The sequence below is a fragment of the Rana temporaria genome, chromosome 2 (genome assembly GCF_905171775.1).
Source record: "Rana temporaria chromosome 2, aRanTem1.1, whole genome shotgun sequence".
NCBI lineage: Eukaryota > Metazoa > Chordata > Amphibia > Anura > Ranidae > Rana > Rana temporaria.
The window spans coordinates 352,093,336-352,118,942 of record NC_053490.1 but is presented as its reverse complement, the minus strand read 5'-3'; the positions used below and the strand labels follow the sequence as shown (position 1 = coordinate 352,118,942).

General features: G+C 46.3%; 1 protein-coding gene across 1 annotated transcript in view; it reads left to right on the top strand.

Annotated features, from left to right (window-relative positions):
• Nucleotides 1-18,020, top strand: part of REN (renin) — a 1,297,145-nt gene extending 1,279,125 nt beyond the window's left edge. Inside the window, exon 8 of the mRNA XM_040337596.1 lies at nt 17,776-18,020. Within this exon, the coding sequence (XP_040193530.1) occupies nt 17,776-17,937 (162 nt within the window). The 3' untranslated portion in view covers nt 17,938-18,020. The remainder of the gene's footprint in view (nt 1-17,775) is intronic.
• The last annotated feature ends 7,587 nt before the right edge of the window (nt 18,021-25,607 follow it).

The following is a 25,607-nucleotide window of genomic DNA, read 5'->3' as shown; positions in this document are numbered from 1 at the left end:
GACTCGGAGGTAAGTAAAATATTCTTATTATAACCCTTTATTTATTCGTCTAACCCAGTGTCTGTCCAGTGTCCACTCCCTCCATATACAGCAGCACCTTGTGCTGTATGTATTGTCAGCCTGTGATCGAGAGTGGAGAATGGAGGGGGGACAAGAGCCATGCTTCACCCGACAATCTGTGCTGGAGCCTTCATTACACATCTCCTAGAAAATAACCGCTCAGAAGTGTTCAAAGAACCTCCTCACTGGAACCAAACCATGGGTGCCGGCAATGCAATAGTGATGCAAAAATACGAAGGAAACTTGGACAGCCGCACTCCAAAAATGTTCTTTTAATTAAAATTGATCACAAAATAAACATGCCACAGCAAAAAAATTGAAACAAAAGCTAACATTTCGCACTGTAGCTTTCTGTAGCATGTCTCTAATCTCTGTCTCTTTCTCTCTCTCTCTCTGTCTGTCTGTCTGTCTCTCTCTCTGTCTGTCTCTCTCTGTCTCTCTTTCTCTCTGTTTGTGTGTGTGTCTCTCTCTCCCTCTGTCTCTCTCTCTGTCTGTCTGTCTGTCTGTCTCTCTCTCTGTCTCTCTCTGTCTCTGTGTCTGTCTCTCTCTCTCTCTGTCTCTCTTTCTCTCTGTTTGTGTGTGTCTCTCTCTCCCACTCTCTGTGTCTGTCTGTCTCTGTCTGTCTCTCTCTCTCTGTCTCTCTCTCTGTCTCTTACTCGCTCTCTCTTTTTCTGTCTCTCTTTCTCTATGTCTCTGTTTGTGTGTGTCTCTCTCTGTCTCTTTCTGTCTCCCTCTCTCTCTGTCTATCTGATTATCTATCTGTCTATAAGATTATCTATCTATCTATCTATCTATCTATCTATCTATCTATCTATCTATCTATCTATCTATCTAATTATCTATCTGATTATCTATCTACCTATATATCTGATTATCTATCTATCTGTACCGCTGACATTCTTGTATATTGATGTGTGTTTGCATACTTTAATACAATGTCTATGGACATTGCTATGTTTAAGTATTTGGAGCCATCTAGTGACCAAATACTGGTAATGCAGAGAGATGATTTGTTTAGTTTTTTGGTTGCCTTGGAGACGAGGAGAGACAGGGGAAAACAATCCCGGTTGTTGGGGCAAGTGATCTGAGGGTGCCCGAGGGACGGTAGCCGGATTGCAGAGACCGAGAGACACTCATCCGAGCATCGGAGGACCGGATCCATCCAGCGGAGCTGAACGGAGCTGACGGAGAAGCAAGTTGCAGTCACAGGACAAAAGTTACTACCCGGAGCTCCGATCCAGTGGGTGAGCGGGTCACGACCCACAGTTTGCTAAGTTCCACACGCAGTTAGACTCATATACAGGCCTCACTGGGATTTATAGTTCCACAGAGGAGCAGAGAAACTGACACTGAGAAGGCTTGAGGCCTATCTACTTTGACGTTTCAATCGATTTTAAAATAGTTGTTGCAGTTACACCAGGAGCAATTTCACTTCAATTTGACTCATCAAAACTGTGGATTACAAATCTCAAGGGGTTACTTTAGCTAGCGAAGAAAAGAAGATCCAGGACTAAGTACTTTTTTTTTTTTTTTTTTAAATTGTTTTTATTAAGTTTCTGAACAATACATCAACTTGACATAGGACAGTACATACATACACAGCTCATATGCATTGAACATGGATCAATATATACGTCACCACATATTGTTACACAGTGCTTCCTAAAAGGTGGAAGTTTACAAACATAGATCAATGAGAACAGGGACAGGGGGGGCTGAGATGCCCCCCCCCCCGCGATGTGCTCCCTTGGCGCTCCGGCCAACCAAAAAGAAAGAGGAATAGACTAAGAAGGAAACAGGTTATTCTCTATGCCATCACGTCCAACATGTCATCTATTACAGGTGTTCACCCAGCGGTTTCATCCTCTGCCAGCCAGGCTCGCCATATTTTGTCGTATTTCTGCGGGCAACCCCGATTTGCATATGTATCTTTGTATAAGGGAAGGCTGGCATTCACCAGGCCCCTCCACTGCAGTAGGGAGGGCGGAGTAGGCTTCTTCCAATGCATGGCAATGTTTTTGCGTGCATAGAAAAGTAATAGGCTCACTAACGTGCGTTTGGCAGAGGATTGGACTACATTTTCGACAATACCTAGGACACACACCTCCATTGCCAGTGGCAGTTGGACTGCCGCAATTTTGTTAACCATTTCCAGCACCTCCTCCCAGTATTGTTTTATCACAGGGCACCTCCAAAAAATGTGTGAAAAATCGCCCGGAGAGGCACTACACCTCCAACACTCGGGGGAGTGTGCCGGGTTCATCTTGTGGAGTCTATGTGGGGTAAAGTATGCTCTGTGGACCATTTTGAACTGCACCAACCTGTCTCGAATGGAGACCAAGGTGCGGAAGGGAAGATCCCACACATCATCCCAGTCGTCTGCGTCCAGCGTAGGGATGTCGCGCTGCCATCTGGACCGTAGCCCCTCCAGAGGAGGTAGAGACACAAAAATCAGGTAGGAGTATAGATGTGAGGTAGGCTTCGTGTCACAACAAAACCGAAGTGTTCTCTCCAACTCCGACTGGGCCACGATACAGGACGACAGCGGAAACTGCGCCGAAAAAGCATGTGCCACCTGGTGGTACCTGAAGAGGTAGTGTCGGGGCAGGTTAAACATGGACTCAAGCTCTTCAAAGGATAGTAGTTTATTTTGCGAGACTATATGTGAAATCAGTTTAACGCCTCGCTTCGACCATGCTACCGGATCCGGGAGCCTGTAGAGGTGCTCTAGGGTTGGGTTACCCCAAAGAGGGGCATTAGGGGAGATCTCTGTGGGCTTGCACTTCTCAATGGCCAGTCCCGTCCTCCATGCCCACATAGTTGTAAGCATGGAAGGAGTCAAGGTGTACGGCGCGCGGGGGCCACGGAACAGCAAAAGCTGGAGTGCCTCCCTCGAACCGACCACCGAGGCCTCTAGGGCAGTGGCAGTATTGGTCCCATCCGGCTGCAACCACCAGGCTGCAGTCACCAATTGTGTTGCTAGGAAGTATTTGTGACAGTCGGGGAACGCCATTCCCCCTTGTGTTCGCGGCCTCATCAGAGTCGCGAGCTTGTACCTGGGAGGGGAAGGGCCCCATAGAAAGGAAGAGAAGATCTGATTTAATTTGTTGAAAAATGACTTGGGTATCCACTGTGGGGAATGGCGGAAGAGGTAGATCAGCTTGGGTACTATCTTCATTTTAACCACTTAAGCCCCGGACCAATATGCAGCCTAAAGACCAAAGGTGTTTTTACAGTTCGGGACTGCGTCGCTTTAACAGACAATTGCGCGGTCGTGCGACGTGGCTCCCAAACAAAATTGGCGTCCTTTTTTCCCCACAAATAGAGCTTTCTTTTGGTGGTATTTGATCACATCTGCGGTTTTTAGTTTTTGCGCTATAAACAAAAATAGAGCGACAATTTTGAAAAAAAAGCAATATTTTTTACTTTTTGCTGTAATAAATATCCCCCAAAAACATATATAAAAACATTTTTTTTCCTCAGTTTAGGCCGATACGTATTCTTCTACCTATTTTTAGTTAAAAAAATCGCAATAAGCGTTTATCGATTGGTTTGCGCAAAATTTATAGTGTTTACAAAATAGGGGATAGTTTTATTGCATTTTTATTTTTTATTTTTTTTTTACTACTAATGGCGGCGATCAGCAATTTTTTTCGTGACTGCGACATTATGGCGGACACTTCGGACAATTTTGACACATTTTTGGGACCATTGTCATTTTCACAGCAAAAAATGCATTTAAATTGCATTCTTTATTGTGAAAATGACAGTTGCAGTTTGGGAGTTAACCACAGGTGGCGCTGTAGGAGTTAGGGTGCACCTAGTATGTGTTTACAACTGTTTGGGGGTGTGGCTGTAGGAATGACGTCATCGATCGTGTCTTCCCTATAAAGGGAATGACGCGATCGATGCGCCGCCATAGTGAAGGACGGGGAAGCCGTGTTTACACACGGCTCTCCTCGTTCTTCAGCTCCGGGGAGCGATCGCGACGGAGCGGCTATAAACAAATAGCCGCGCCGTGGTCCCGGATCGCTCCCCGAGCGGACCCGACCTCCGCATGTAGCGGGGGGGGTCCCGATCGGACCCCCCACCCGCTAATAGGCGAGGACGTACCTATACGCCCATGTGCCTGTACGTGCCATATTGTGGACGTATATGTACATGGGCTGGTCCTTAAGTGGTTAATGAGGTTTACCCTCCCCCACACAGACAGCGGGAGATTACTCCATGTCTTGAACCTGGACTGAGTGTCTAGCAGAACCGGGGTCAGATTTAACAGGATGAAATCAGAAGCTGATGCAGAGACCTGTACACCCAAGTATTTAAATGAGGTGACCCAGCATAACGGGTTATTTGGTAGGGAGGTAGATCTGGCCGCCTGGTCTATCGGGAAAAGCAGTGATTTGGACCAATTTACCCGGAGTCCAGTGACCGAGGCAAATGTGTCCAAAACGGTCAGTGCACCCTGCAAAGAAGGACCCGCATCATTCAGGAACAGTAGCATATCATCCGCGTACAGGGCCACCCTCTCCTCCAGCAAGCCCACTCGAAGACCTCTAATGAGCGGTGTGGAGCGCAAAGCCTCCGCCACCGGTTCAATGGCAAGGGCAAATAGGGCCGGAGAGAGAGGGCAACCCTGACGCGTTCCCCGGAAGAGCCTGAAGGGGGCGGAAAGGCCCCCCCCCAAGCGCACCGAGGAAGTAGGGGACTTATAAATCACTTGAAGCCATTTAATGAATAGCAGCGGAAAACCCATCCGGCGCAACGTTTCCCACAGAAAAGGCCACTCGACTGTGTCGAAGGCCTTTTCGACATCTAAGGAGGCCACCGTCCTCGTCCCTAAATTGTTGTGTGTGGCATGTATGTTGGTGAAGAGTCTTCTAAGGTTAACGTCCGTGGACCTACGGGGCATGAAACCGGTCTGGTCAGAGTCAATCACTGTGGGCAGCATAGGGTATAGCCTAAGGGCAAGCAGTTTAGTCAAGATCTTGAAGTCGGTATTGAGTAGGGCAATAGGTCTGTAAGAGGCGCATGAAGTTGGGTCCTTGGGAGGCTTATAAATCAGTGTCAAGTGGGCATGGTACATGGAAGCTGGGAGACTGCCGTCCGTTAGGGATGAAGTATAGAGCTGGGCCAGCAGAGGAGCCAAGAGGCCCGCGTGAGCCCGGTAAAAATCAAGCGGGAGTCCATCCGGCCCAGGCGCTTTGCCCGGAGGGAAGGATTGGATGGCCCTATGTACTTCTAGTACTGTAAACGGTTGAGTCAGTGCCTCCCTTTCTCCGTCGGATAACCAGCCTAGCGCCAAGGAGTCCATCAGAGTGGTTATAGTCTCAGGTCGGAAGTCCGCGGGAAGTCCCGAGGAGTACAGCGCCTTATAGAAGTCACTAAAAGTCTGGAGGATTTCCTGGGGAGAGGACACCGTATCACCCCCCGCCGTCTGCAGGAGAGAAATTGTAGTGAGAGGGTGATCATGCTGGGCCATCATGGCCAACAGGCGGCCATTCCGGTCCCCCTGCTCAAAGGCACGTTGTCTGCTCTTATGTATCTCTAGGCGAGTCGCCTCTGCCATGTGGAGATGTAGGTCCCGTTGGGCTGCCATCATACGATCAAAATGATCCGAGGTGGGGTCTAGATTGTACCTGTCAGTGTTGTCAACAATCAGTTGCTCCAATTCCCGGGTCTGAGCCGAGTGATTTTTCTTGACACTGGCTATGGAGGAAATGTATTGCCCTCGAGAGTATGCCTTGAACGCGTCCCATACAACCTCCGGGGAGGCAGTGCCCACATTCCGTTCCCAAAATTCAGACAGTAATGGGGTGACAGTGTCCAGTATGTCAGGGTGAGTGACCCATTGTGCGCCCAACCGCCAAAGCGCAGCACTGCGCAGTGCCGGAGAGCGAAGCCTCACCACTAAAGGGCTATGATCTGAGAGACCGCTCGGAAGATAGTCCGCCCCAAGTACATCCGCTAATAGTGCGGGGTTGGAGAAGGCCAAATCAATCCGAGATGCGGTCTTGTAAGAAGATGAGAAGCATGAGTATGCCCTCACCCCCGGATGCTTCCACCTCCAGACCTCCTCAAGACCCACCGCCTGAGCCCAGGCAGGTAGGTCTGTGCCTCTATGTTTAGGAGGCGTCGGTCTGTCCAGGTCATGGGACAGAATGGCGTTAAAATCCCCCATTATCATAACCTTCCCGGGGCAGATGGGCGTAATTTTGTCCACAACCGTGTATAGTAAGTCTGGCGAGAAAGGAGGGGGAATGTATATATTCACAACAATGTATCTCTGAGCCCAGAGCGTAAAGACCAGTATTACGTATTTCCCCTGCGGGTCTAACCTGACCTCCTCAATCACACAAGGGAAGTTTTTATGAATAAGGATCGACACTCCCCTGGCATATGAGGAATATGTGGCATGCAGTGCCTTCTGTATCCAAGGTTTCTTGAGAGTCAGGATTCTGCTGCCCATGAGGTGAGTCTCCTGGAGTAGAATAAGCTGGGGCGAGTGGGCCTTTAGATATTGGCATAGAGTGGCACGTTTGAATTTAGAGTTGAGGCCTCTAACATTCCACGAGAGAATGGTAAAGGAATCATGTGAGCGGTCAGCCATCAGGCACCAGGAGCGGGAAATGGGTTGGATGACCAATTAAATAAATCAGGGAGCACCTCAGGAGCAACAGGATCTTACATGCATAGTAACGTACATCGGACTCATATACACATGGCATATTCAAATAAAAGTAACAAGCATAGAGCTGAGCATACACAAAAAACAGTAAACCAAACCAATTACCCAGGCACGGGGTGCCTATCCTACTATGTCCCGGCCCCCAAACAACGGTCCGGGGGGTGGGAATAGTTTTTTCCCAAAAACATGTACAATCTAGTGTAACTGAGCCCCTTAAAACTGGGGGCCCTACACAGTAAACCTCAGGTCTCTTCCGTCTGGGCCCGGGGAGCGGGCGCAGCATAGACCCGTGATCAGTGTCCCGGCTCTGGATAGCAAGGGGGGACATAGGGGAGAGAAAAAGGAAAAGAAAAACAGGGACAAAAGAAAAAAAGGAGGGGATGAGGGAACAGAGCATAGGGGGAGGGGGGGCAGCAGTTCTGGAGTGCTGCCTCATGACAAAGTCGGGGTGGCGTGCTTCAAGTTCGTGGACTGAGCATCCCATCACCTAGCATCTGGAGAACGGACCGATTCCCGGTCGGGGCAGGATGTAGCGACCAGTACTATGTGCAAGCCATGAGGGGGGAAGCAAATGCTGGAAGTCAGAGAGAGGGCACACTGGCGTACATGGCGGGACAGAGTGCCGGAGCATGAGGCACTTGTCAGGTCTCATCTAGCGAAATAGGTCAGTTTTGAGTGCCCATCAACGGAGGGAAGGGGGAGGAAAAGGCAGGGCAGCCGCCACCACCACCTGCACCCAGCAACAGAAGAAAAGGGGGCAAACAGGAGCTCCGGTTCCAGTAAAGCAGCAGGATAGCTGCACGTCAAACATAATAGCCCCAGGGGGAACGTAGGGCAGGGCGCCATATCACCATGTCATTTAAGGGGGAGACATACGACCCGTGTGGAATAAAGGTGGCAAAACAAGGTGCAGAAACCTCTGGAAGGGGGGTACTTTCGGCTCTCCAACCACGCCAAAGCCGCATCGGGGTCCGTGAAGAAACGGGTGCGGTCGCCATCAATCACTCTCAGCTTGCTGGGATAAAGTAGACTGAATTTGAGACCTTGATCTCGCAGGCACCTCCTCACCTCGGTGAAGGAGCGGCGTTTGTGCTGCACTTCTGGCGAGTAATCAGGAAAAAGCATGATTTTGGCCCCGTTGTATTGCAGATCCCTCTTCTCCCTGGCAGCCGCCAGGATACGATCCCTATCCCGGTAATTGAGCAGCCTTAGCAGGAAAGGCCTAGGGGGGGCCCCAGGGATCGGAGGCTTAGGTGGGACCCTGTGGGCCCTTTCGACAACAAACGTGGGCGGCATGGCAGGCAGGCCCAGGAGGGAGATCAGGAAGGCCTCGGTGAACTCTGCAGGCCTGGGGCCCTCGGCCCTCTCGGGAAGGCCCAGGACCCTGACGTTGTTCCTCCTCAGGCGATTTTCGGTATCGATGGATTTCTCCTGGAGGGCCCTGACCTGCAGTTGGAGAGCATGCAGGTCCCTGGAATCCCCTCTGGTGGAGTCCCCCAGCTGCGATATGCGGCCCTCCGCCTCCGCGAACCGGGCCCTAAATTTGTCCATGTCATGGCGGATGAGGCTAACATCCGCCACTAGGTGATCGATCTTGATCATCACCGAGTCCCGACCCTCCTTGATGGCCGCCAGGAGCTCGGCATGTGAAGCGGCAAGGGATGCAGGTGGATTAGGGGAGGCTGGAGAGCTGGCCGACATCTCCTGTGCTGGAAGCCTCGTGGGCAAGATGGCCGCCGCGACGCGCTCGCCGGTCCCGGCGGAGGAACGGAGCTTGCCCGGAGACAACGGAGGAGGCCGCGGGGTGCCGGGTGCCCTCTTCCGCCCCAGGGTGTCTGGAAGGTAGGTTCTGATAGCAGGAATCGGCGCTGGAATCAGTACAGGATACCGGTAGGAGCGGAGCTCAGTCACCACACGTCTGCTCTTGTTCACATCCCGGCCACGCCCCAGGACTAAGTACTTTAAGTGAGATCTCTCGCATAGCTTATAAAGTAGGGGGAGCTCCCAGGTATAAACCTATGTATATGTATACTGTTTTCAAAAAGTTTATGTTGAAATCAATTGTGCTGTCGTCTTACGTTGGGATGACAGCACAATTACTGTCATCACTTTTTTGCATATTTCACAGTAAAATATATCTCTGGTTAAGTATCCAGTTGTTGTGGCGTACTGTTTTTCTCCCTCCAAGTGCAGTCAGTGGATCCTGGGGTTACAATACAGGTATTTTGTATTGTCTTACATTGTATTGTATTGCATTGCATCACAGCTGTGCCAAGGGGATTGAGCCAAGTTAGTGGGGTTTATTGGTAGAGTGCAGGCCCAAATTAAACCAGCAGCTCCTTCGGGGGTCAGTGCTACATATCTATCTATCTATCTATCTATCTATCTATCTATCTATCTATCTATCTATCTATCTATCTATCTATCTATCTGCCTATATATCTGATTATATATCTGATTATCTATCTATCTATCTATCTATCTATCTATCTATCTTTCTGTCTCTGTCCTATCCAATCTATCCCTCTGTCTGTCTGCAGGTCACATTGTCTGCGAGTGAGGTTGGGGGGAGGTGGTGTTGGTTGGGGTTTTGTTTGCACCCCCCCCCCCAAAAAAAATGAAGCACCAGCCGCCACTGCCGAGAGGTAACCTGAGACGAGAAAACCAAAGTTTTCATAGTCTTACAAGAAGCACACACTTTGCACCTCTTGCATGGAAAAAATCCTTTTAGATTCTCAAACATCCGGATTTTGGGGGGAGGGTCTACAACGCTAGGTGCCAGCAGGTCCTTGAGATTTTTATTTCTTCTAAACAGGACCTTAGGGTTCTCAGGGAGTTTGGGTCCCATAATCCGATCACATTTGAGAACTGGCCAATGCTTTTGTATTACAGTACTTTCATGACCCAACAATGTTGTGACGAGAAAGTGGTCAAAAAAGACCATTCAAAATCCCCGTTGTATCCCTCTTTGTTTTTGTTTTTGGGGACTAACAAATTTTGTCTATCTAACATGGCAATGTTTTTGATATCTTCATCCAGAGATGTTGTTGCATAGCCTTTCTCCTCAAAACGACTTTTTAGTATTTCTACTTGTACTTCGAAATCCTCTATCCGGGAACAGTTTCTCCTAATCCTCTGAAACTGTTCTTTAGGGATGGCCTTGAGCCAGTTTGGAGGGTGGCCACTCTCCCTCGGGATATAGCCATTTTGGTCTGTACTTTTGAAAAAAGCGTTAGTTAAGAGGGCATCCTGTTCTTTAAAGATGACCAAATCTAGGAAATTGACAGATACAGTACTATATTCATATGTGAATTTGATGCCCCAGTTGAGATTGTTGAGATTTGTCATGAAGCTCCCCAGTGATGGAACGTCACCCTTCCACAAAAAGAAGGCATCATAGATGTACCGACGCCAAAAAAGGAGGCGGGGCTCCCCCAGGGAAAAAAGTTGGTCATTTTCCCACAGGGCCATAAATGACCCCGCGAGGCAAGGGGCTAATTTAGCCCCCATAGCCACGCCCGTGCTCTGCAGATAAAACTGCCCACCATAGTAAAAATAATTATGTTCCATGGCGAAGCACAATAATTTCATGACAAATTCCAACGTAGAGAATTTTAGGGAGAGATCTTTTTTCAGGAAGAATTCCGCTGCCTTATACCCCAATTCATGGGGGTATAATTGTGTACAAGGAGGTAACATCCGCTGTTACCAGCAAGACGTCCTCCTCCACCTTCAGACTGGCAATTTCTTTAATAATCTGCATGGCGTCCCTCAAGAAGGCTGGCGTTTGGGTTACCACCGGTTGCAAAAAGTGATCGACAAACTTGCCCACCCTAGATGTGAGGGAATCTATGCCACTCACTATGGGGCGGCCTGGGGGTTGGATGGGATTTTTGTGAACTTTAGGAATATAATAAATAATGGGCGTCCTGGGGGCCAACGGTATCAGGTAGTCCCGCTCTTTGTCATTGATAACACCCTTCCTATGTCCCTCCTTTACAATGCTCTTAAGGATTTTTATATATTTGCCCATGGGGTCAATTCCCAGGACAGTATACGTGTCCTTATCTGCCAGTAGAGCATCCATTTCTTTGAGATAATCAGACCAGTCTGGAGACTGATGGAATACTGGGCATTTTTATGAGGTTGAAAAATGTACTCGTATCAGAATTACATGCCACTTGGGATATTGTCTTCCTGGAGAGGTATATCCAGGAGAAGATGATACCTAGGAGTCTTAGATGGCATGTGTACCCCGACAGAGGTGATGCGGACCTCTCAGAGTGGTTTCTTTATTTTAACAGCGTAGGTATAGCATTTCTCGAATTCTTGGTTACCCGCAAAAAATCTAAAGTAGTTAGATTACAACAGGAGATCAATGATATCAAGGAAAGACTGACTCCCATGAGTAAGGAGGGGTTGTACCAGGTGTATACCAAAGAGCTTAGAGAAATCATGATTGAGGAGGAAGAGGAACAAAGAATAAAGAAGCGTAAAAAGTATTTGAGAGATGTTGAGGATTACAAATTCCACAATGTCTTCAAATGGCAGGAGAGCAGTCGTAATAATACTAATAAACAGAACGAAGAGACTCACATGGAGGAAGGCGATGCTAGAGCCAGTGGCATTTCGCCCCCTTTGAGTGAGCCTTCGAGACCACAGGTGGGTTTTCCCACCCCTAAGGTAGGCTTTAGAGAACAGGAACCCAGTAGAATAGGGGGGAATAAGATGCCTCAAAATACGAAGAAGAAACCTAATGGTCACATGGGCAAACCCGCAGTGGCTGGATCCAATTACTATCCCCCAGGATACAGCATACAGGATACACCCCAGGAACCAGGGTAGGTTTCCCAACTATGGTAGCAATAGAGGGAATAGGCAACCTCAGGGGCCCAACCATTACTACCCTAATTCACATCCCAATACCCAGAGCAGATTACCCTATATGGACCACAATAGGCAATATGGGGTTCCTTATGGGAACCAATATGGGGATGGCTACAGAGGGGAAGCACCCCCACGCCCGTGCGTGGGGCTATGAAATTCCTGTAAGAAACCAATATGAACCATTACAAGGGTATAGTGAAAATAGGGACACCCCGGTACACCAAAACACCTATCCAGAAGACACTAACTGTCCCCAACCAGGTATCCATGATGGACCGTCTGGATCAGCCCCCCTGAGGAATAAGACAGATAGTTTTTTAGAACGAGGCCAAAGCAGAAAGGGAAGACTAAGAGAGGAGTCAGAGGAGGGCAACGGAGCCACTACCAAAAACAGAAAGAGTTAACATGTGAGGGGGTCTTTAATTTAAGTGGGGAGGAACTAACTAGAGCAGAAAAGATGACTTTAAACCAGGGACTTAAATATGCCCCAAGAAGGTCTTTGTATAAATTCCAGATGTTTCTTGATGTGCAGAAATTTACCAGAAAGTTGAGTATTAAACGTAATTTTATGACTAATCCTATTATAAGGAATAGCAGTACCACTGGCAGCCAAGTAGGGACAGGACTCAGGAATGCGTCTTTGTTTAACCCCTCGGCGAATCCAGCTGCGAGTGTTACAGTCTTTAAGGAACTGGTATTACGTGACCTATCCCAGGTCCAATTTAAAAAGGAAAGGCAGAAAAATACAGAGGAGGGGATTGCAATGTTATGTGACGGGAAGGATCTTATTATAAGACCGGCTGACAAAGGGGGGGGGATTGTGCTTTAAAAAAAGGCAGATTAGCTCAAAGAAATGGATGCTCTACTGGCAGATAAGGACACGTATACTGTCCTGGGGAATGACCCCATGGGCAAATATATAAAAATCCTTAAGAGCATTGTAAAGGAGGGACATAGGAAGGGTGTTATCAATGACAAAGAGCGGGACTACCTGATACCGTTGGCCCCCAGGACGCCCATTATTTATTATATTCCTAAAGTTCACAAAAACCCCATCCAACCCCCAGGCCGCACCATAGTGAGTGGCATAGATTTCCTCACGTCTGCAAGTTTGTCGCTCACTTTTTGCAGCCGGTGGTAACCCAAACGCCAGCCTTCTTGAGGGACTCCATGCAGATTATTAAAGAAATTGCCAGTCTGAGGGTGGAGGAGGACGTCTTGCTGGTAACAGCGGATGTTACCTCCTTGTACACAATTATACCCCATGAATTGGGGTATAAGACAGCGGAATTCTTCCTGAAAAAAGATCTCTCCCTAAAATCCTCTACGTTGGAATTTGTCATGAAATGATTGTGCTTCGCCATGGAACATAATTATTTTTACTATGGTGGGCAGTTTTATCTGCAGAGTACGGGCGTGGCTATGGGGGCTAAATTTGCCCCCAGCCTCGCTGGGTTGTTTATGGCCCTGTAGGAAAATGACCAACTTTCTTCCCTGGGGGAGCCCCGCCTCCTTTTTTGGCGTTGGTACATCGACGATGTCTTCTTTTTGTGGAAGGGTGACGTGCCATCACTGGGGAGCTTCATGACAAATCTCAACAGCAATAACTGGGGGATCAAATTCACATATGAATATTGAACTGTATCTGTCAATTTCCTAGATTTGGTCATCTTTAAAGAACAGGATGCCCTCCTAACTAAGGCTTTTTTCAAAAGTACAGACGGAAATGGCTATATCCCGAGGGAGAGTGGCCACCATCCAAACTGGCTCAAGGCCATCCCTAAAGGACAGTTTCAGAGGATTAGGAGAAACTGTTCCCCGGATAGAGGATTTCGAAGTACAAGTAGAAATACTAAAAAGTCGTTTTGAGGAGAAAGGCTACAACATCTCTGGATGAAGATATCAAAAACATTGCCACGTTAGATAGACAAAATGTGTTAGTCCCCAAAAACAAAAACAAAGAGGGATACAACGGGGATTTTGAATAGTCTTTTTTGACCACTTTCTCGTCACCCCCGTGGGTCAGGAAAGTAATACAAAAGCATTGGCCAGTCCTCAAATGTGATCGGATTATGGGACCCAAACTCCCTGAGAACCCTAAGGTCCTGTTTAGAAGAAATACAAATCTCAAGGACCTGCTGGCACCTAGCGTTGTAGACCCTCCCCCCAAAATCCGGATGTTTGAGAATCTAAAAGGATTTTTTCCATGCAAGAGGTGCAAAGTGTGTGCTTCTTGTAAGACTATGAAAACTTTGGTTTTCTCGTCTCAGGTTACCTCTCGGGTATATTCCATTTTGGAATTTATTACCTGCGATACGGTAGGGGTGATCTACTTGTTGAGGTGCCCTTGTGGCCTCCAGTACATTGGGAGGACCACTAGGGCCCTCAAGATCAGAATAGGTGAACATTAGAGTTGAGCGGACACCTGGATGTTCGGGTTCGACGGGTTCGTCCGAACTTCAGAAAAAAGTCCGGGTTCGGGACCCGAACTTGACCCCGAACCCGAACCCCATTGAAACCAATGGGGACCTGAACTTTTGAGTACTAAAATGTCTCTAAAAAAGTAATGGAAAGGGCTAGAGGGCTGCAAATGGCAGCAACATGTTGGTAAGAGCATGGCAAGTACTCTGATATGGAGGAAACACTGCAAACACTGGAGGAAACACTGCAAAATATATTTGTTTGCCCTAAATGGGTGTTTTTTGAATAGAACAATAGAAGAACACTAGCTAAAGTGTTTATCTCACACATACAGATATGGAGGAAACACTGCAAACACTGGAGGAAAAACTGCAAAATATATTTTTGTTGCCCTAAATGGGTGTTTTTTGAATAGAACAATAGAAGAACACTAGATAAAGTGTTTATCTCACATGTACAAACACTGGAGGAAACACTGCAAATATTTTTTTTTCTCTAAATGGATGTTTTTTGAATAGCACACTAGAAGAAACGTATCTAAAGGGTGTATCTCACAGTAACATATGCAGTGCTGGTGTAATTTGATTTCTGAAGCAGGACTGACTCCTATATATTTCTCTCCCTACAAGCAAAACCAGGAACCTTTCCCTAAAGTATCTAATGCAGAGTGACTTGCGCATATGTAGATCGCTGAGTAATTTGATTTCTGAAGCAGGACAGTCTGACTCCTATCTAATTCTCTCCCTCAGAGCAGCATCACCAGCAGCCTTTCCCTACCTTAGCTAAACAGAGTGACGTGCTGTGCTATGTGCCTCTAGCTTATATAGAGGCTGGGTCACATGCTGGGTCACATGCTGCACTGGCCAATCACAGCCATGCCATTAGTAGGCATGGCTGTGATGGATTCTAGGTCACACAAGTAAAACAAATGTTGATTGGCAGCCCTGCAGCGCGCCATTACATTGCCGAACCCGAACTCGAACATGAACTTACAGTAAATTGTTCGAGTTCGGGTCCGGGTACCAAAAACCCAAAAGTCCTTTACAGTTCGGGTTCGCTCAACCCTAGTGAACATCTTTCGTGCATTCACAGAGGATTTCGAGAACACAGTGTCTCTTTGCACTTTCGGCAACACCATAACCGAGACCCCTCTGTTTTGGAAGTAGTGGGGATTGAACAATATACTCCACACTGGATCACATATCACGTAGAGAAACGCGTTGGATTTATGATATGCAGTGTTACACACCTCTGGGCCTCAACATAGAGTGGGACAAAAACTGCTATATTAAAAACAGCTAGACCATGTCATTTCCAAGCTCCTCTCTCTTTATATAATCTCCTATTTTTGCCTTTAAAATTAATTGGTCTTTCCACCCTTGCCCCCCCCCTTCTGTCCTCATTTCCCTTGGATACGGTCGTAAGGGCCTACCCAGGGGTATGACTCCTTTGACCTGGCTTTGGTGTCCAAAAAATATTTTTTATCCATATATTATTTATCTATATATATTGGTTTATCTATTTTTCATTTTTAATATATATTTTCTCATATAATATTTTTTTTACATATTTTTATAATCTCAACGTGTGAAAAATTATTTCTTTAGTAGACTCATACAGTAATGATTATGTAGCTGTGGCCTGACCAATATGGTCAGGGCCATACATGTGTTTAGGCTACATTCTTGTTTTTATCCATTTATTTAATGTTTCAGGAATGTGTTTTGATTACGAGGTGTCTGTGTGGGATATATGCATATGTGTAGGTTTAGTTATGTTTAGGTAACTATGGAGATTTTTTTTCCGATTGGCCCTTTAAGACCGGGGAAAACTACACTAGTGGGGGTTTTTTTGTTTGTATGCACGATCAGTCCAAACTGATGAAAATGGACTGAAGTTCAGTTTCATCAGTCCAAACCTACCGTGTGTATGCCCCATCGGACTTTTGTCCTTCAGACCAAAGTTTTAGGCCCCGTACTCACGACCAAACATGTCTGCTGAAACTGGTCCGCGGACCAGTTTCAGCAGACATGTTTGGCCGTGTGTTGGCCCGAGCGGACCGAGCAGACCATTTTTCGTCTGTACAGACCTACCGTACATGTCCTGCCGCCCGCCATCCCTCGCATGCGTCGAATGACTTTGACGTATGCGTGGAAGCATTTTAAAGGCAGGCCGCCCACGTCGCCACGTCATTGTCGCGGCGACACTGCATCATCGACGCGGCGACACCGCGGACACGCCCCGCGTATTGTTTACGCGCGAACCTCTGTTCGATGGTGTGTGCAGCCATCGAACAGAAGTCCTCGGGCAGTCCCCGGGCAGACATGTCCGATGAAAACTGTCCGCGGACCGGTTTCATCGGACATGTCTGCTCGTGAGTACTCGGCCTTAGAACTTGCTTTAAAATCGGACTGATGGACGCCTGACCGATCGGTCAAAACCGATGGTTAGTATGCTCAGAATCAAGTCGACGCATGCTTGGAAGCATTGAACTTCATTTTTTTCAGCACGTCGTTGTGTTTTACGTCACCGCGTTGGACTCGGTGACGTTTTTGAACCGATGGTGTGTAGGCACATCAGACCATTAGTCCATCAGACCACCAGACCATCAGTTCGTTTTCATCAGTTTGGACTGATCGTATGTACAAGGCCTAAGTGATTGACGTGATGACAAAAGCTTACAACCGGCGCATAATGCGCATCACCAGTTTCCGAAAGAAGCCGAACGTTGGTGCGCAAGCGCCGTATAGCGCCGTATAGAGCCGACTCGCAGTTCGGCTTCTTTCGGAAACTGGTGACGCGCCGGGGGGGAAGCTTTTGTCATCACGTCAATCACTTAGTCTCTGAATAGGAGTGCCCAGTCCCGCGGGATTCAATACCCGGAAAATAGCTATACGGCGGTATGTACAGCCGAAAAAAAAAAAACAGCATACTGTACATGTCGGCAGTATGCTGGATTGAATGGTATATACATGTTTTAGGGTGAACCTCCGCTTTAAGCAATTATTAATTTCAGCCCTTATTTAAACAAGGTAGTTTATGTGCAGTTCAAGGGAGTATATGTAAAAATACATTTAAAAAACAGTGAATGTGACTTTCTCCAAACATTAACTGCAGGTGGACCACATGTTTTCATTTACAGTGATTGATTTACCTTCAGTGATTTTATAAATACAACCAATAATGTCAATTAAAGCAACCTTTTAAAAAAAAACTAATTTGCCCCCCGTATTAACATTTAGTTAACCCTAATTAGCTGTATATAACTTATTTCTCGGCTTCTCCCTATACCTAGGACAGGGTTTTGCTTCTTTTTTTTAACAATGCAAACTTTTTCTCACTTTCAATAAATTTGTTAAAGGCAAATCAATAGACACATACAGTATTTGAAATGTAAGTCTATGTCCGATATGATATGTATTGATTTCAACAGTGTATATTGAATCACCATCTGTTAATTGACCCCCTATCTTTGATGATGATTATTACCTTATATGTCAATGGCTGTACCTTTCATTGGTTCTGTTTCTTATATAAGCTAATCGTAACTTTTATAATGACTCTTTTTTATATTGATCTGTACCACTATCTATTTTTTCAATAAAAGTCTGTAGACAAAAAGAAAAAAAAAAAAAATGTAACAAAGTCCCTGGTACATACAGTTTTATTTTTTAAAGCTCAAGTGGTTTGCTCAACCCTTGTCTTTTTTTCACTTTCAGCAATCACATTTTGGGGAAGAAATGTGCTACATTGCAATCACTGGTCTGGACATTCCTCCTCCCACAGGACCTATGTGGATTCTGGGAGCTACATTCATAGGACAGTACTACACTGAATTTGACAGACATAATAACCGCATTGGATTTGCTATATCCCTCTGAGTAAAATCTAAGAGCAGCATGCTAAGGCCATTTACACAGTTTAAAGTTCAACTTCAGTTTTGTTGAGAAAAAAAAAAACATTCCACTCCAGATCATCTATGTACATTTGTGAGAAAACTTTTAGGATTCCTAGATATTTTTGGAATTTTGTTGTTGGTCTTCAGCTACATAATGTTAAAGATGTTGTTGTATAAGAAAAAGCCTGGAGCATCTAAAGAAAAGAAAACGTGGCTCTATAAAATTAAAGTGGAATTAAACCCAAAAACAAAAATGGATTATATTGCAGCTTAAAGGATAAGTTGATCTCTGGAATGATACACGTTCCACCCATTTATAACGTGGAACATGTGACAAGTTCCAGCTCCTGCACCTTCTCTCTTCACAATCACTGTCACTTTTTAAAAGTAGCCCCACAGCCTCATTCATTCACAGTTTTCTGTGAATGACACCATCAGTCATCACAGCAGATGTGAACTGCAGGCATGCTGATCAGCTCTGCAATTTCAGCCTGTACACAGGTACGGGCAACAGAGCTGTAGCCAATGTGTGCAGGAGCTGATCACAAGTGCAATGCTTCCCAGGCTCCTGTTTTATAAAATGTTAAATGCACATTTTTGCCTGCAAAAAGATGTGCATTTGTTCTTATTAGTGCTACCAACATACAAAATCCAATGATTCTTGCCTCCTTGCCAACTCATGTCTTCCCTGTCGCATCATGGCAGCATACACCTTTGGGTTGTGGCTTCGCCTCCACAACCTGATAGGACCGCATAGCTATTAAACCCAGAGAGGGTCCCCGCCCAGGTATTTTCCTTTTTTCCTCACCTAATCAGAACTGGAATCGTGAGGTATCCCTTACCGTTTGTCGCCCCAGACAGGTTCAGCCTCTCTTGGGTGGAAGTCCTTCCTGTACAGCCTCTGAATGAGCTATATGGTTGGAGCCCCATTCTGGTGGTCTGGGGGGCATATTTCAGCCTCTCCTGGGTGGAAGTCCTTCCTGTAAAGCCTCTAAATGAGCTACATGGTTGGAGCCCTATTCTGGTGGTGCAGGCTTCTCAAAGAAAGCTTTAAACAAGCTTTGACGTAAGTGACAGCGTTTCCTTTTGCTTTCCTTATGCTTTTACTTCCTTTCTCTGTGTTATGGGCGTTTCGTTTGCCATTACCAAGATGGCTGCAGCAGTGCAAGTACACTGAGCTTGAGAGGCAGGAAGTGATGCAGCCTCTGTGTTTCCTGGCTAGAGCTTTCCAGGATGGTGAGCTGATCATGCTCAGGCTGATATCATCACTAAGGCTGGCTTCACACTGAAGCGTCAGCCGCGGTGACGGTCTAGCCGCGCTATTTGTAGCGCGGCTATACCATCGTTTTTACCGCAATATTCGGGCGCTAGTGGTGAGGTTTTAACCCCCGCTAGCGGCCGAAAAAGGGTTAATACCGCCCGCGTTGCGGCGGTATTACCGCGGTATTACAGCGGTATTACCGCGCTTTCCCATTGATTTCAATAGGAAGGCGCGGTATAGGAGCGGTGAACACACCGCTCCTATACCGCGGTAAAGAAGCGGCTAGCAGGACTTTTCAAGCGTTCCTGCTAGCGCGCCGCTTCAGTGTGAAAGCCTTCGGGCTTTCACATTGAAGAGTACAGGGCATGATTTTTCATGCGGTATAGCAGCGCTATTTTTATCGCTGTACCGCATGAAAAACGTCCCAATGTGAAAGGGGCCTAATGGAAAATGTGAGTTCTAAATGGTTTCACTGCATTTTTGGCAACAAATGGTAGAGATCTCTACTCATGCATGCTGGATGCTTATGTGGTCATTGTTACAGGTATTTTTCACCTTTTATGGCATTTACCTGGGTTTTTTCTTATGTCCTTCTCAGTGTTGCTCTTTATGGCATTCATCTGAACTCTTCCTATCTCCTTCTCAATGCTTGCTCTGGGATCACTGTGTTGGGCTCAGTTTCCACTAGTGCGACTTGTCACTGCAAAATCGCATTACAAGTCGTACCCCATGATTTCCAATGAGTAACGTTCATATCTGTGTCCATAGACCCCAAGAATACACATGCATTGCTCCAATTTGCATCAAATTTGCAGCAAATCATGCGACTTTCAGGTCGCAATAGTGGAGACTTAGCGTTTTGCTGTTTTTCATTTCAGTCTGCTGCTTTGCTCTGTTTCTAGGGAAACGCTGTCCAGTCAGACCACCCATTGCCTTAAGGTAAAGGGATTAGGTAAGTAGTGAAGATTGAGAAAAAGAGAGCCAATATCTATAGTCCTGTAAGGACCACAAGATAAAGGGAGCCTTCTGACGGTCAAGACAAGTTACCATCTAAGAATAGACATCCAGGCAATGTTGATTAAGCTCATCAACTCGCCCCTCATTATCACTGCTCTCCGTTTACAAACATCACAAATTACCAGCCCTAATAGTTGCTGCATTTGTAGTGGAAAGTCATTGCCTGCCAAGCTAGCACTATACAGTCCTGCAAGGATCTCAAGATGAAGAGTCTGCTAGAAGCCAGAACAGTCACCGTTCAAGAGCAGTCATACAGGCAATTGATCAATGTCATCATCTCACCTCTGTTTATGTTTGCTTCCCGCTTACAAACACCACAGGTTTCCAGCCCTAATAGTTGCTGCATTCGTGGTGGAAAGTTATTGCTTGACAAGCTACAGTGCATGAATTGCCTAGCACTTCCATCAGAGCCAGTAGATTGTGTCCAAATTGGAAAGTTTGCCATGGGAAGAACACATTAAAAGAGCCAACAAGATTTGAAGCTTGCCCATTAGAGACTCTCTTTCTGCAAGGGCAGTTAAAGTGGAGTTCCACCCATTTTTTTATGTTTGTCTGTGCTGCATGCTCTAATCTCATAGTGTTCAGAATGGACAATTTTTATTTAATTTGTTGCTTGTAAATACCTTTATTTTGTAGTCCTTCATTACTTCCTCCTCCTTATTTGCCTAGGCTATTTGCAAGGGTTTCTGGGATAGGCATCATGTTTCCCAGTAGTCCTTGCAAACCTGACTGAAAACTATTACATTGCTTGTGCACTGAGCATGTGCGAGATATGCAAAGCTGAAATCCAGGAAGTCATATAGTCTGGCTTCATGATGCCCACACTTAAGATGGCCACGGTCTATTTCTAGATTATAAACTATCTAAATGCTGTAACAACCTAACAAAACGGACCTTAGTTTACAGACTAACTTTACTAGAATACATTAAGCTTGTGTATTACAGGGGTATTTATATTTAAAAAGTGAAATTGTGGGTGGAACTCCCCTTTAAGGACGCAATTACCTGGGGTGAAGTGGCGTAAACTCTCCACAAGGTTTGCTTCATTGAACAACTGGAGGAGTTATTCCAGGAAGACTTGAAGGGATCAAAGTAAAATGCCCTTATAAACAGGCTGTCAAAACTGAATACCCTGAAAAGGCTAAAAGTCAACCTGCTGCAGTCTCCTCCAATGGTGGATGCATTATTAATGTAGCTGGCAAAACATGCTGCAGTCTCCTCCAATGGTGGATGCATTATTAATGTAGCTGGCAAAACATGCTACTTTACTGTCACATTCAAGGAGGCTCTAGTCCAAAGATTTGATCTGGATCTGAAGTGCTTCTACATACTGTAGCATCTGCAGGTGCCGACACACCAGCAGTAACCAGCCCATGTGCTGAGTGAGTCTAATGGGAATGGTTCATAATTATCAACCAGCTGCTGCACTCTGGAAAGTGGCAGGATCTGCATCCCTTTAGACATGATTCCCTTTTGGGAGTATCTTATCAAAAATAAAAATGATCGCAGTATATGACAAAATCTGGCTTTTATCTTGGTGCAGACTTCTGGAAAAATCAGTGAGCCACTCATACAAGCAGAAAATGATGATTCATTGCTTTTAACAGGAAATTGCAGCTCTGCAAAAGTGGAGTAATCCTTTTAATAAGCCCGTCTGGAAGAAGTGAAGAGACATGGTGGTAACAGATTTGTAAGAGCTGAAATTAGCAGCATACTTTGTGGTGGACCTGTCAGACGTCAATCAATGTGTTTTTTTTTTTTTTCAAGAGTGGTGTTCCCCGCGGTCATGGCAAGGCGTGCATTATGGCTGAAGCCATGGTTGGTGGATCCTGTTAAAAAAAAATGGTGCAAGACACCAGAACACCGATCCAATCTATTTGGGAGTAGACAGGATACAGCCATCTCAAGGGTGACCATTAGCAGGTCAGGGCGAATATCATCTAAAAAAAAAAAAAGAATACTGAAAATTCCAGCATACAGGTGGCGACCCCCAAGTGGATACACGGATGAAAAATCCTACGGACTGGGGAAAAGATTAGTAATGAACTGGAGAAGTACCAAATCTTCATTATTGAAATCTTAAAGGTCTAATGCCGCGTACACACGATCGTTTTTCAGCATGAAAAAGAATGACGTTTTTCAGCATGTCCAAAAAACAATGTTTTTCCAACTTCATCATTAAAAACGATGTTGCCCACACACCATCGTTTTTAAAAAATTATGAACAAAGCACGGTGACGTACAACACGTACGACGGCACTCTGAAGGGGAAGTTCTATTCGCCTTTGGGCTGCTTTTAGCTGATTCCTTGTTAGTAAAAGACGATTCGCGCTTTTTTGTCTGTTACAGGGTGATGAATGTGCTTACTCCATTATGAATGGTAGTTTTACCAGAACGAGTGCTCCCGTCTCATAACTCGCTTCTGGGCATGCACGGGTTTAAAACGTAATTTTAGCCCACACACGATCATTTTTTACAACCCGAAAAACTACATTTTAAAAAACGACATTAAAAAATGCAGCATGTTCGAATTTCAGAAGCCGTAAAACGATGTGAAGCCCACAAGCGATGATTTTAAATGACATTTTTAAAAATGTATTTTTTTCATGCCGGAAAACGACCGTGTGTATGCGGCATAAGGCTCCTGTCTTGAAAGAATGGCGGAAGTCCCTTTAGGGTGCCTGTGTGAAGCTTCAGGATCAGTGGGCCATATCAGCTATATTGGTGTAACACTGGTGGAAGTTTAAGGGAGGTTAACCTTTCTAGTACAATAATTTTTATGGGAAAGTATAACATCATGACAAACTCTCACCCATGCAGGGGCATAATTAAATGAGCATAACAATTGTATAACTTTGAGAAATGGAAAGTTCACCTTTCAATCGCTTCCAGTCAGCCAGGCTACCAGCGTTGATGGAAAAGTAAAACATTCTGGTCCAGTTTTAGCTGTTTAAAAAAAAAAACGAGCAATCGCGAAGGTTCTAGTTACCCAGAGGAGATGAGGATTTGGTTCCACTCTGTTCCTAGCAAAAAAATGCAATAAATAAAAAAGGTAATCTGTGCCCAGTTTAAAAAAAAAACTTGACAAGCAAAGGAAGTTGGAGTCGAGCAAGATGGAAAACCTTCAATTAATTACATTATTCATAAACCTGGGAGACTGGATGCTCTGTAGGTTTATCAGACACCTACTTGTCCCAATTTATCCTCAATTCCTCTACCAGTTTGAGTCTCTCCCTATCCCCTCCCCTCCCCGGGAGGTGATCCATTCGGACGCCAGCAGGGAGGGCTGGGGAGCACACTACCAGCACTTTGCAGTCCAAAGTCGTTGGCCATTCGAGACACAGGAGGTGGTGGTATCGAACATCCTAGAAATGAAAGCAGCATTCCAAGTCCTCCTGGCCTTCGGTCTTCTTCTGAAGGGGAAAGAAGTCCTGTTAAAGATGGACAACAGGGTGGCAGTCGCCTATATGAACAGGCAAGGTGGCACCAGAAGTCGCTCCATGATGCAGGAAGTTCGCCCAGTCTTCAAGTGGGCGTAGTTGAACCTCTCGTGACTAAGGGCGATGTATGTCCCAGGAGCCCAGAACCAGCTGGCCGAAATGCTAAGCAGAAGCTTTGTTTTCCAACAACGAATGGAGCCACCAAGCATTCTCCCTTATAACCAAACTTGAGGCATGCCGGATATAGATTTAGCAGCAACACCAGACAACGCGAAGTGCCAGAGGTATCTGACAAGAACCCCTTGCCCATTAGCAGAGGGGATGGACTGCCTACAGCACGACTGGAACCTTTGTCTGGGTTACATCTTTCCCACCTCTCATACCAAGATTTCTTCTCAGGGTCAAGAGGTCAGCATCTACAATTATAGCAGTCCTTCCTTTTTGGCCGAGGTGGCCATGGTTCACAACTCTTCTTTTAGCTGAATACAGCAATGCCATTACTGCTTCCACCAGCAGCGGATCTACTCTCTCAGGGGCAACTTCTCCATCCATCCCTGGAAAGAATGCACCTGACAGTCTGGAAATTGAAAGGGCTAGATTCCTAGACCAAGGTTGCTCTCAAAAAGTGGTAGGCCCCATACACACGAGAGGATCGATCCGCTGGAATTGATCTGCGGACCGGCTCCAGCGGATAGATCCCCTGGTGTGTACGATCCAGCGGATCTGTTTCCGTGGATTTTTGTCCCCGGGGATTGATTTCCAGCGGATCAAAATTTCTTGACATGCTAAGAAATCGATCCGCTGGAATCCATTCCAACGGATTGATCCACTGGTCTGTACAGACTCACCGGATCAATCCGTCCGAATCCATCCCCCGCATGCGTCGTAATGATTCGACGCATGCGCGGAATTCCTTATATGACAGCGTCGCGCACGTCGCCGCGGCATCATCGCGGCGACGGCGCGACACGTCACTGCGGACGGAATTCCGCTGGGATATTGATCTCATGGTTAATACAACCATGAGATCAAAATCCGCCAGAGGATTTATCCGCGGAAACGGTCCCCCGGACCGTTTCCGTGGATAAATCCTCTCGTGTGTACCCGGCCGTAGAGACTCTTCTTCAAGCCAGAAGGTACACCACCAACAATACCTACAAGAGAATCTGGGAGAAGTTTCGTTCAGTCGCACAGCAACAAGCCTGCAACCCGTCATCTCGAACAATTGCTCAAATCCTTGAGTTTCTCCAGTTAGGCTTAGATAAAGGCCTTGGGTCAAGTACCCTGAAAGTCCACGTATCGGCCTTATCTGCCATGACAGGAGTCAAATGGGCGCAAGAGCCTCTCGTCATTCAGTTCCAGAGGGTCTATCTAAAGATAAGGCCCCCAGAAAGCCTTCCTTCCCGACCTGGGATCTTTTGGTTGTACTAGAAATTCTATCCCATGAACCATCCGTTGGAAAACATCTTATTGTGGGACCTAACGCTCAAGGTCACCTTCCTAATAGCCATAACATCGGCCAAGGGAGTATCAGAGATGCAAGCTCTATTGGTGAAGGAGCCAAACCTAATCGTCTACCCAGATCATGTGATCGCTTCATTCCGAAGGTTTCATCCTCCTTCCACTTCAATCAGGAGATTAACGTTCCTGCTCTCTTCACAGAACAAGAGAAACCACATCCGCTGGATGTGAGAACCAACATCCTGGCATACCTCTCGGCAATCAATGACCTTAGGAAGTCTGAAAACCTCCTGGTTGACCCACACGGCTTTAGGAGAGGGCAAGCGGAAACCTCTCGCACCATCGCAGCATGGTTGGTGAAGACTATCAAACGGCTTACTCACTGAGTCAAACACAAATACCTGAGGGCTTGAAGGCACATTCCACAAGGGCAATGGCGACCTCCTGGGCGGCCTACTGCAGGGTGTCCTCAGA